The sequence below is a fragment of the Cucurbita pepo genome, chromosome LG08, assembly GCF_002806865.2.
Source record: "Cucurbita pepo subsp. pepo cultivar mu-cu-16 chromosome LG08, ASM280686v2, whole genome shotgun sequence".
NCBI lineage: Eukaryota > Viridiplantae > Streptophyta > Magnoliopsida > Cucurbitales > Cucurbitaceae > Cucurbita > Cucurbita pepo.
Genome location: NC_036645.1, coordinates 9,403,891 through 9,414,285, shown reverse-complemented (window position 1 = coordinate 9,414,285; position 10,395 = coordinate 9,403,891). Strand labels below are relative to the sequence as shown.

At 37.0% G+C, this 10,395-nt stretch overlaps 3 protein-coding genes across 5 annotated transcripts; all 3 read right to left on the bottom strand.

Moving 5' to 3' along the window:
• Positions 1-468: 468 nt before the first annotated feature.
• On the bottom strand, positions 469-2,066 carry LOC111800196. The gene is made up of 5 exons (XM_023683789.1): positions 2,043-2,066; positions 1,535-1,675; positions 1,295-1,352; positions 1,142-1,219; positions 469-779 (listed from the first exon to the last, which is right to left on the bottom strand). Exons 1-5 carry the CDS (start codon positions 2,064-2,066, stop codon positions 586-588), a joined length of 495 nt encoding a protein of 164 aa, XP_023539557.1. The 3' UTR covers positions 469-585.
• LOC111799580 lies at positions 2,052-3,946 on the bottom strand. Its single transcript, XM_023682966.1, has 5 exons — positions 3,656-3,946; positions 2,825-2,943; positions 2,585-2,642; positions 2,432-2,509; positions 2,052-2,074 (listed from the first exon to the last, which is right to left on the bottom strand). Exons 1-5 carry the CDS (start codon positions 3,855-3,857, stop codon positions 2,067-2,069), a joined length of 465 nt encoding a protein of 154 aa, XP_023538734.1. The 5' UTR covers positions 3,858-3,946; the 3' UTR covers positions 2,052-2,066.
• Positions 3,947-4,787: 841 nt separating this feature from the next.
• LOC111800715 (aspartyl protease family protein 1-like) lies at positions 4,788-9,130 on the bottom strand. 3 transcript variants are annotated; one of them, XM_023684528.1, is made up of 10 exons: positions 8,995-9,129; positions 8,610-8,849; positions 8,310-8,442; positions 7,170-7,405; positions 6,744-6,968; positions 6,485-6,620; positions 6,337-6,410; positions 5,895-6,055; positions 5,367-5,438; positions 4,788-5,176 (listed from the first exon to the last, which is right to left on the bottom strand). In XM_023684528.1, the coding sequence occupies exons 2-10, from the start codon at positions 8,714-8,716 to the stop codon at positions 4,947-4,949; spliced, it is 1,374 nt and encodes a 457-aa protein (XP_023540296.1). In that variant the 5' UTR covers positions 8,717-8,849; positions 8,995-9,129; the 3' UTR covers positions 4,788-4,946. The 3 variants fall into 3 exon arrangements, with proteins under 3 accessions (XP_023540296.1, XP_023540295.1, XP_023540297.1); XM_023684527.1 differs by having other exon boundaries at positions 8,610-9,130; XM_023684529.1 differs by lacking the exons at positions 8,310-8,442; positions 8,610-8,849; positions 8,995-9,129 and adding an exon at positions 7,545-7,789.
• Positions 9,131-10,395: the final 1,265 nt, after the last annotated feature.

The window sequence follows — 10,395 nt, the reverse complement described above, 5'->3', positions numbered from 1 at the left end:
TTTATTTTTTTTTTTTTTTTTTTTTGGTATGATCAAGTTTCTGTCCGGAAAGAAATGGCTACCAAATTGTCTCAAACTCCAACAGAGTGAGGTGTGTACGAATTTAAAATTTTTTTAGATAGCCAACCATACTAACTAGGTAGGTACACATTTTTTAGATAGCCAACCATACTAACTAGGGAGGTCTAGCCAACCATACTAACTAGGGAGGTACACAAGAAACGGGTACGAATTTAAATTATAATAATTATGAGTATAATTACGAGTGCAAGCATAAAATGTGAGCAAAATTTATAATTGATGTTAGCATGTGAGGAGTATTTAATTTAATAATTCTTGCAAAAAAAACTCAACCATTGCACTATGTGATAAGCTAGGGACAATTGAGTATTCTTAACAGTTGAGTGAGTTGTGTGCTATTTCAGGCCGTCAGAGTGTTTAATATAATATAATATTAACATTGGCCCATATCAACTCCAAAAGCAATTTATACATAAATCACAAGTATACCCAATATATTATTACAGAAAAACATGAACACATGAGTCCATAAAACTTGGATATTGGTTACAAAATGTACGGAAATCAAAGTGGTAAGAGCATAACAGGGCATGGAATGAACTCAGCCAAAAGGTTTGCATCCACATGCTTAGAATGAACAGCTTCCATGCTTAGAACTACCAAATCTAAGTTCAGATCATCAGCTACCTCCCCAATGATTGCTGTTGGCTTGCTCCCATCCCCCAGCCGCTCTAACAATTTATACTCTTGGAATCCACCTGTGTCATGTCTCCGATTAATTAATCTAATCACTGAATCTCTAATAATATTACCTAATGGATGACATTAAAGAGGCTATCAATACTGCTTCACCCTTTGACTTGATGAATATTGCAACATCAATGTGAAGTTCTAACTGAAAGAGCTGTTTTCTTTCTTTCTTTCTTTTTTTTTTTTTTTTTTTGATGAACCAAATGAAAGAATTCAGAAAAAACAAGCCTATAGAGGGAAGTCCCGCTAGAAATGGACTTCAATCAAGTCAAATGGGACCCAATGAGTAATTTCAAAAAAAAAAAAACAATCGAGAAACATAGAACCTAACACAGAACCAGACTTAAAAGAGTGATGTACATCTACAAACCTTCAGACAAATGCCAACGAATGCTCGAGAGTTGGTTCTCGTGCTCTGGAAACGATTCTTTCTGCTTTTCATCAATCACTGTGGAAACCATGAAGATATGATTTCAAGAGTTATGCATCCTAGAGATAAAAAGGAAAGATGAAACGAACATACAGATTACTGTTATGTCAGCTCCATTGTTCTTTGCCAAAGCAGCAGTAGTAGCAATAGCCTGTTAAAAATATGGATCCAAAGCCAACTTAGAACTTGAAATCCTTGGGTACATAAGAGTTGTTTCAGCACAGAAGAAGAGATCAATCATGAAATTCTACTCATCAACGTCTTTGATTTATAATGAATACGCTCTAACAATTATAATAAACAAAATGACGCTAGAAACCGAAGAATGGTCACCTGTCTCGTTCCCTCTGAAAGAAAAGGATTGCGATCAGTTATTGGAAGCAGCAGGTGTTTGAATTCAGTGAAGGAGCCGGCAACTACTGTTGCTTCCGAATCATGTGGCTTGGCTTTCACTGATATCAAACAAGTTTCAAACTATGTTATGTAAATTCAATGAGCTCATAAAAGCTTCAAGCTTCACTTGCACTTGCAAGACAAAAAAAGAAAAAAAAAAAGCGAATTTTTACTTCCTATAGTTATACCTCCCTCATTGGGAAGGTCTTTTGTAAACACAATGAATTATACATCCCTTTTGTAAATTTCAATCATCAATCAAATTGTCANTTTTTTTTTTTTTTTTTTTTTTTTTTTTTTTTTGATGAACCAAATGAAAGAATTCAGAAAAAACAAGCCTATAGAGGGAAGTCCCGCTAGAAATGGACTTCAATCAAGTCAAATGGGACCCAATGAGTAATTTCAAAAAAAAAAAAACAATCGAGAAACATAGAACCTAACACAGAACCAGACTTAAAAGAGTGATGTACATCTACAAACCTTCAGANAAAAAAAAAAAAAAAAAAAAAAAAAAGAAAAGTGAACTTACGAAGAACTTTCCAGAGATATAAAATTCAACACAATGTTAAAGGTTCACTATCTCATTCTAGAATTCACCACCAATCTGCTTTGAAGTTGCTCAAGAGTAGTGTACAACAAAATTGTCAACAAAAGGAGTAAAATTCAATCAGTACATAAAAAGGCAGAATAATCCCTTATTCCACACGTCCCTAAGAAACAAAAGTTACAAAGATAAGATTCCTCTTAAGAAAAAAAAAANCAAAAAAAAAAAAACAATCGAGAAACATAGAACCTAACACAGAACCAGACTTAAAAGAGTGATGTACATCTACAAACCTTCAGACAAATGCCAACGAATGCTCGAGAGTTGGTTCTCGTGCTCTGGAAACGATTCTTTCTGCTTTTCATCAATCACTGTGGAAACCATGAAGATATGATTTCAAGAGTTATGCATCCTAGAGATAAAAAGGAAAGATGAAACGAACATACAGATTACTGTTATGTCAGCTCCATTGTTCTTTGCCAAAGCAGCAGTAGTAGCAATAGCCTGTTAAAAATATGGATCCAAAGCCAACTTAGAACTTGAAATCCTTGGGTACATAAGAGTTGTTTCAGCACAGAAGAAGAGATCAATCATGAAATTCTACTCATCAACGTCTTTGATTTATAATGAATACGCTCTAACAATTATAATAAACAAAATGACGCTAGAAACCGAAGAATGGTCACCTGTCTCGTTCCCTCTGAAAGAAAAGGATTGCGATCAGTTATTGGAAGCAGCAGGTGTTTGAATTCAGTGAAGGAGCCGGCAACTACTGTTGCTTCCGAATCATGTGGCTTGGCTTTCACTGATATCAAACAAGTTTCAAACTATGTTATGTAAATTCAATGAGCTCATAAAAGCTTCANAAAAATTACAAAAAAACTTTGATGCAAAGAAGCAAAAAGAAAAATGGGTTTCGATTAAAAGGCTTAAAGGGAACCCATAGTATACAGTTTTCTTTTTCTTCTGCCATGGCGCTTATTATATTTCGGTCCTCACTTTTAATTAGTCCTTGAATAAGTAGTCTGAAGTCAAATTTTTAATTAAAATGTGCACTTGATAATAGGAAAGTGAGTGAAACCTACCATAACACACTAAGGTAGTTCACTTATCCACTACTTGATCTTAACAAGAATCTTAGCATCTGGATCCAATCGTTACAGTTTTAAAGGCCAAAAATGTGTTTCAAAATCCAGTTCCTGAATAGAATTGATTCCAAATTAGATCAATATAGCCATCAATTCACAGCATGAGCTCACAAGTGTCAGTAGCTGAACAATCGTCCTCCAAAAATAATGAATCACAAGCCAAGACATTAATCAAAGAAATGAAGCGTTATATAACCCTACATTCGCAACAGAACCAAAAAAAGAATCTACCACCACCCGATAAACTTAAGCGCCATACAATCGAAGAGCAACACTACAATTTACAAAAAAAATGAAGCAAAATAGAGAGTGGGACGGTGAGAGGCAAATCAGATGAAATACGAAAAATAAATAGATAGAGAAACGTACCGCGATGGCCCATTTTGCAGCAGAGAGTGGAGATTGGGAGATTAAAATCACCGCGCTGACGAGAAGCGGAATTAAACGCGACAGTGAAAGAACATTGAGTGGAAGAAGAAGAAGAAGAAGAAGAAGAAGAAGCGAAAATTAAAGGAGTGGGATGCTTCAAAGTCTCGAGAGGAAGAGGGAGCAAGCAGCGAGCAAACGCCATAGCTGGAAGAAGAAGAAGAAGAAGGTTGGAACTTGGGAGGTGTTTCGAGAAACAGCAGAGAGAAAGGGAGAAGGGAGTGAAAATGAAGGTTTCAAGGGGGAAAGATTATTTGTAGACATTGTTCATCGTCCTCTTCCTAATTTCCATCTGGGCTCCACTTTGGGCTTTCTTTATGGGCTTTCTTTCTCTACCACTTGGCCCAATGGGCCGTACCCATTTTACAAAAATACCAATAAACCCCCGTTGGTTGGGGAGGAGAACAAACCACTCTTTATAAGGATGTGGAAACCTTCACCTACCATATGCTTCAAAGCCTTGGGAGGAAGTCCGAAAGGGAAAGCTCAAAGAGGACTCGGGAAAGCCCAAAGGAGAACAAACCACCATTTATAAGGGTGTGGAAACCTTCACCTAGCAGATGCGTTTTAAAGTCTTGGGAGGAAGCCCGAAAGGGAAAGTTCAAAGAGGACTCGGGAAAGCCCAAAGAGACAATATTTGCTAGCAGTGGATCTGAGCTGTGATAGTAGTTTCACTTTGATAAAATTAATACTTAGTCCATATCATTAAAACGTTGTGTTTGACTTAACTTCTTAGTCAAAGATACATATTTGAGCTCTGGTTGACTTAAATTTTTAACCCCTATATTTTGATAAAACTAACACCGGGAGTCCTTATTCTTAAACCTTGTGTTTCACTTAACTTCTTAATCAAAGATACATGTGGATTATCGTTCAACTTAGTTTGAGTTAACTTTTTAGTCCCTCTATTTGGATAAAGTTAATACTTGGCCCCTATTCAACCTTGTTTTCTCAAAGATCTTCCCTTCCAAGGCGTCATCAAAAGCACTACTTCAAATTACAAAGCCAAATGCACAAAGGATTTGATAGTTGAGAAGAGCACATCAAAGCTGAAATGAAAGAAGGGCAAAGGGCAAAGGCCAATTCATACTCAAAGATGAATTTCTTCTATATATGAAAGCATCTATCTGTACTTCCACTTACAAACAGTTTCATTTACATGAAAGTATCTATCAAACTATAAATAAACTCACACTATATAACTGTTAAACAATATAAGAATATAATATAATGATCAAACAAAACACAAAAATGGAACAGCAGCCATTAACAACCTGAGAATGACTGCGCTTCCAAGCTTTTCGCTATTATTTGCAGATCTTGGTTTGTCTAATGTTTCAGAACTGTTATTCATCTGGCTGTTGGCTTCTGGCTTGATTGTTGTGCCAGGGGCAGGGGCCGCGGTGGGTGCAGTCGATGGATGGATGGGAAGATTGTTCGTTTTAACATCCTCATAACCGGTGCCTGCATGATGATGAAGATCCCACGTTAGAAGGTAACGAGTTTTATTCCGAAACGAAAAACAAAAAGTTTAAGACCTCGTTGGATAACTTTTCGTTTTTGAAATTGGCGCCTTTTTAAAGTTTAAGAGCTGAATATACACAAACATGAAAGTCCTTAAACAGACAAAGAGAACATTAGTAGAGATACTCACAGTTTGATTCCTTCCATCCCAAAACCATCTTTTCACGGTCAAAAACTATGTGATAACCAGCCATGAAGTTTTCTGCGTTAATACACAATAAACATCATGAGAAAAAAAGCTCCAGGATTAATCGCCATGATATAAATCCACGTAGAAATATAACAAAACGATTGCCATTCGTTAATTGTCTAGTTAACTTCAAGACACGTATCCTACATGTTACGCTTCGTATATCAACGAAATTCTCTATTTCTTTAATACTCTTCTTCATGTGTGGGATTAGATATTAGCATGAGGACGAAAAAGTAAGTTTATCTTAGTTCAAGGAGTCAAACTTTTGACCTCTCGATCACAGATGTATGTCTTAAGTTATGGTAATGGTAGATAATTAATATGAAACAAAAAAGAAATGATATGCAACTTAAATGTACAATGAATGAATGACTTCCTATCAAACAAATTTTTTTAAAATGTTCAATAAGATGCAGTAAACCTGGAGATGACAATAAACTATCAGCTAAATGTTGAGATACTTACGTCCAATGATGTTTATGTTGTCACTTCTAGAAATGGCAAGACAATAAAACCATGATGTGGCTTCGCTGGCAAGCACAACTATTGGATGGTTGATGAAAAAATGAGCACCACCTTTCATTGTCAGATTCATCACAGGGTATCTGAACTTGGTTTGATTTGGGCTGAAAGAAAGTGTAGGTCAGCAAGTTGTTCTTATTATTTCGGGTTAAATCTGGTCGAGTTTACTATTATTATGGAGCGTAATGGCTATGGATGTAACAGTTCTAAATGTTTGCAACATGGATACTTTTCACAATATTCTGTATCTTATAGTAGAAAACTAACTGAAAAATGTATAGAAAAACGACTTAACTTTAAGAAGCTGAAACAGAGATCAAGATTTCAAATGAGATAATTATTAGCTTTAGTTCTTGCTGATATATGGAACCATATGTAAAATTACCTCAGTTCATAGCAGTTCTCAAAAGGGATGTCTAAATTCCCCATATACCGCTTTTCGTCAACCATAGAATCGAACTACAAAATGACATGGATAAGAAAACTGAAGGACATGGCACAAGAAACTGCAAAGAAATTTGCAGGGAGCTTACTTTGTCAGCAATGAGCGAATAGGCCGGTTCGTTCAAGTAGGTAAACGAGGTCCCAGAATCGAAAACTGCAGCAAAATCAAGATTGGAAACATTTCCTCCCACATTTAACTGAGTGATGCTGATGTTATAAGTAGGACTGACATATGAACAAAAAAAGGGGGAAAGAAAAGATCATTAGAACGATTTGATGGAAATGACGATTTTTCGAGCTTATAAACTATGAAATTAGCATATGCACCAATTAAGAACAAACACTTACTGCCTATGTCCTACGTTAAATGGTGTTTCACTTTGACCTGGACTACCTTTATCTCCAAACTCAATTCTTCCCATTCCACGAGGTCCAAAACATAAGGAAAAAGAATTTGAAGTGAGTCCTTCATTTGCCAAGATGCTAGGAACCGAAACACTCTCGATTCCGAGCCCAAATAAACCATTTGGTGCTGCCGTGCTTAAAAATGCACCACTCTGGTCCCGACCACACCTAAATGACAATATATCCAGATTTCAATAACTCGATCGAGTAGAGATTAAGAACAAAATCAATTCGGGTCCAATTGAGTAGAGATAAAGAACAAAATTAACTATAGCCTCTTTGGAATGACTCTTAAATTGATGGTAGCAATAACCAGCCAAAAATTTCTAAGACCAATTCGTCAATTAAAGAGATAAAATAGCGACCTACCCCAGAGTAATATTTGCATTAACGGGTTTTGATCGGCCATCGTTTGTGGCTAAGTGCAATATATCCTCGACCAAGTAGCCAGTAGACGAGGTGTTATCAGAAAGGTACGAAACCTTATAGGGGCACGGGTCACTTGGTGAAAAGCATTGGTTTGCATGTTGACACAAAGAACTACTACATGGGACCTCCTTGCTAGTTGATGAATTACTGGGGCTGTAGATATTAAACCTTGCTCTCTGTTGACAGAAACAGCAAAAGAAGGAATTCCCATGGGAATCAATGAAGATATAATAATATATAGAGTCACTAGAATTTGAACAGAACAAATCAAACTTTTTCTTTTAACATTAATATACTTGTAATCAATGGACGTACTGGATTTCGAATCTCCTTATTCTGTAAAGATCTTAAACCACTCAGATAAATGTCCAACCCACTTGAAGCTTGACACAGATTGTTATATGAACCCATATCCATTCAAATATATATTCAAACAAAGATTTTAGAGCGAAGATGATCAAAATATGTACAAAAAAAACGACTAGTTTCATTACATAATTCAACATATATGTATCAGCCCAAGCCCACCTACCTCTAGCAGATATTGTCCTCTTTGGGCTTTTCCTTTCGGACTTCCCCTCAAGGTTTTTAAAACGGCTAGAGAGAGGTTCCACACTCTTATAAAGGGTGTTTCGTTCTCCTCCCAACTGATGTGGGATCTCATAGTCCATTCCCCTTCAGGCCCAGCGTCCTCGTTGGCACTCATTTCCTTCTCCAATCGACGTGGGACCTCCCAAATCCACCCTCTTTGGGGTCCAACATCCTTGCTAGCACACCCCCTCATGTCCACCTCCCTCTTCGTGGTTCAGCCTTCTCGCTAGCACATCACCCGGTGTGTGGCTTTGATATCATTTGTAACCGTCCAAGCCCATTGTTAGCAGATATTGTCCTCTTTGGACTGTTACTCTATGGCCTAATTTCTCATATCTCATAAAATAGCAAGTATCATTCATCATATGCCCATATCATGGTGTGTTTGTGTTCGTGTTTCTCATGTGCCGGGCTTCAAAAAAGAACCAACCAGCCCTCTAAAGTTTTAATCGAACACTAGAAGAAAGAAAAGGGTTGAAGAATCGTTACCCCTTCGGATGTATTATACTCTGTAACACAATTAACACAATCACATGGTAACCAGAACAAATCGCTGCCAGTATCCAACGCCACTAAATACGAAACCTTAGGCGTTCCCACTGTAACCTTAGCGTAATGCAGGCTGAAATTCAACAACACAAAAGGGGAAAGAAAATTAGTAAACATAAGAATCACAAAGGGAGATTCAAAGACGAAAGTGATTAATTAAAAAATCCCCCACACACCGAATCTCAACTCGAAAGCAACTAAAAACGGCGAAAAATGGAATTAAAAAACGTAAATACGTACAATCCCAGCGGGTTAACTCGAACAGTTTCGTTGCCGAGGAGGAAAGTGAGGGGTGGCTGATCTTCAGAAAGTCGACGACCATGAAGAAGAATATCCCTACGGACCATGGCGGCGTAGTAGTCAACAGTCCCTTCCTCCGGTAAGCCATCGACGGGGAGGATTCCACGGACGACGTCGGAGTAACGGTGGTGGATATCGAAGCTAAAAGATCCGAGAGCGAGAGAGGAATAGGAAAGGAAGCTGAAAACGGAAAAGAAAACGCAAAGCGTTAGGGAAAAGGGAGAAGGGGAAGCCATGGATTCTGATTTGGGGGAATTAGAAGTAGAATTTGAAAGGATTGAAGAAGAAGAAGATGATGATTATGAAGACGAAGCAATGGCATTACATAAGAATTTCGAAGGATTTGCAAGAGAGACTTTGAGAAGGGATCGTCTTCCTCGCAAGTCAGCCTCAGCCGCAGTTTTCTTCTTCTCTCACTCTCTCTCTCTGACGTTCTACACTCTGGACGGAACTGTGGAATTGCGGCGGGTCCCCTGTTTTTCTCTTTTTTTTTTTAATTTTTTTTTTAATTCAACTAAAAATTTGTTTCTTTTTAACACAAAAATAATAATAATAATAATAATAATAATTAAACTTACATTTTTTTTAAATATTATTATATTATCTTAGCTCATACTATTTGTAACAACTTAGAACTCTCATGCGGTTCCATCAATTACTTGCGCTAATTTTTCTTTTACTTTATTTTAATTTTAATTTTTTTAAAAAATTATGCGAGTCAATCCTATCGGAAAGAATTGACTTGGGTTAAGTTGTCAGGTTGTGTAAATAAAAGTCCACTATCGAGCTCCAGTCAAATTGCATGCAATTTCTTTCCCAAAATGACAACACTGTCAATCAAGAATTATTCAAAAAAAAAAAAAAATTGTTTGAGAATGATAAGGACTGATTTTGTGAAATCTCATAATAGTTTGGAGGGAACGAATTATTTCTGATAAGGATGTGAAAATCTCTTTCCAGCATAAGCGTTTTAAAATCATGAGACCGACGATGATATGTAACGGGCTAAAACAGACAATATTTGCTAGCGGTGGGATTAGGTTGTTATAAATGATATGAGAGGCAGACGCGCGAGCGATGTGCCAATGAGGACGCTGACTCTCGAGGGGGTGAATTATGAGATCCCACTTCGGTTGAAGAGGGGAACGAAATATTTCTTATAAGAGTGAAAAATTCTCCCTAGTAAACGCGTTTTAAAATTGTGAGACTGACAATGATACGTTAGCCCGACGGTTATAGATTTCAGGGCAATCAAACACAAATCAAAAGAAACACATCAATGACGAGTGTTTAGATATTGAATTTGATTGGGTTGAGACATTCTTTAGACCGAACTCAATTGTCAAACACGAAGGTGATGTCAGGAACGAGCTATGTGAAGTAACCTAAGATGACGATTGAGTGTGCGTGTGTCATGCTCTACCCTAGATCACACTAACTAACCTAAGATGTGGCATGGCGATAATAGGTCCGAACCAAACTCTGAAAGAAAAATGGCTCAAAATCACGTATTAAAATGTATCGACTCATCCTTGTTCTTGTTCTTACAAATATGACCACAATGAACTAAAAATCATGCCCAAAAGACAATGAAATGTGATATCGCTCGATTTCATTATGACACAAAATTACGAACAAAAACAAGATCAAGATCGTAATAACTTCAATACTGAAAATGTCTCTCCATTGAGAAAAACAACGAACATATCAAGAATCATCATAAACA

Excerpts from the sequence above, each read along its gene's own strand:
- LOC111799580 (XM_023682966.1), bottom strand. The coding sequence starts at position 3,857 with ATGGCGTTTGCTCGCTGCTTGCTCCCTCTTCCTCTCGAGACTTTGAAG. Across the intron at positions 2,944-3,655 it reads CTGCAAAATGGGCCATCGCG|TGAAAGCCAAGCCACATGAT; the intron begins GTACGTTTCTCT and ends GTTTGATATCAG. Across the intron at positions 2,643-2,824 it reads TTTCAGAGGGAACGAGACAG|GCTATTGCTACTACTGCTGC; the intron begins GTGACCATTCTT and ends TATTTTTAACAG.
- LOC111800196 (XM_023683789.1), bottom strand. The coding sequence starts at position 2,066 with ATGTACATCACTCTTTTAAGTCTG. Across the intron at positions 1,676-2,042 it reads ACATCACTCTTTTAAGTCTG|TTTGAAACTTGTTTGATATC; the intron begins GTTCTGTGTTAG and ends TACATAACATAG. Across the intron at positions 780-1,141 it reads TCGTTGGCATTTGTCTGAAG|GTGGATTCCAAGAGTATAAA; the intron begins GTTTGTAGATGT and ends GACATGACACAG.
- LOC111800715 (XM_023684527.1), bottom strand. The coding sequence starts at position 8,905 with ATGGCTTCCCCTTCTCCCTTTTCCCTAACGCTTTGCGTTTTCTTTTCC. Across the intron at positions 6,969-7,169 it reads AATGCAAATATTACTCTGGG|GTGTGGTCGGGACCAGAGTG; the intron begins GTAGGTCGCTAT and ends ATTGTCATTTAG. Across the intron at positions 6,621-6,743 it reads TTTAACGTAGGACATAGGCA|TCCTACTTATAACATCAGCA; the intron begins GTAAGTGTTTGT and ends TTCATATGTCAG.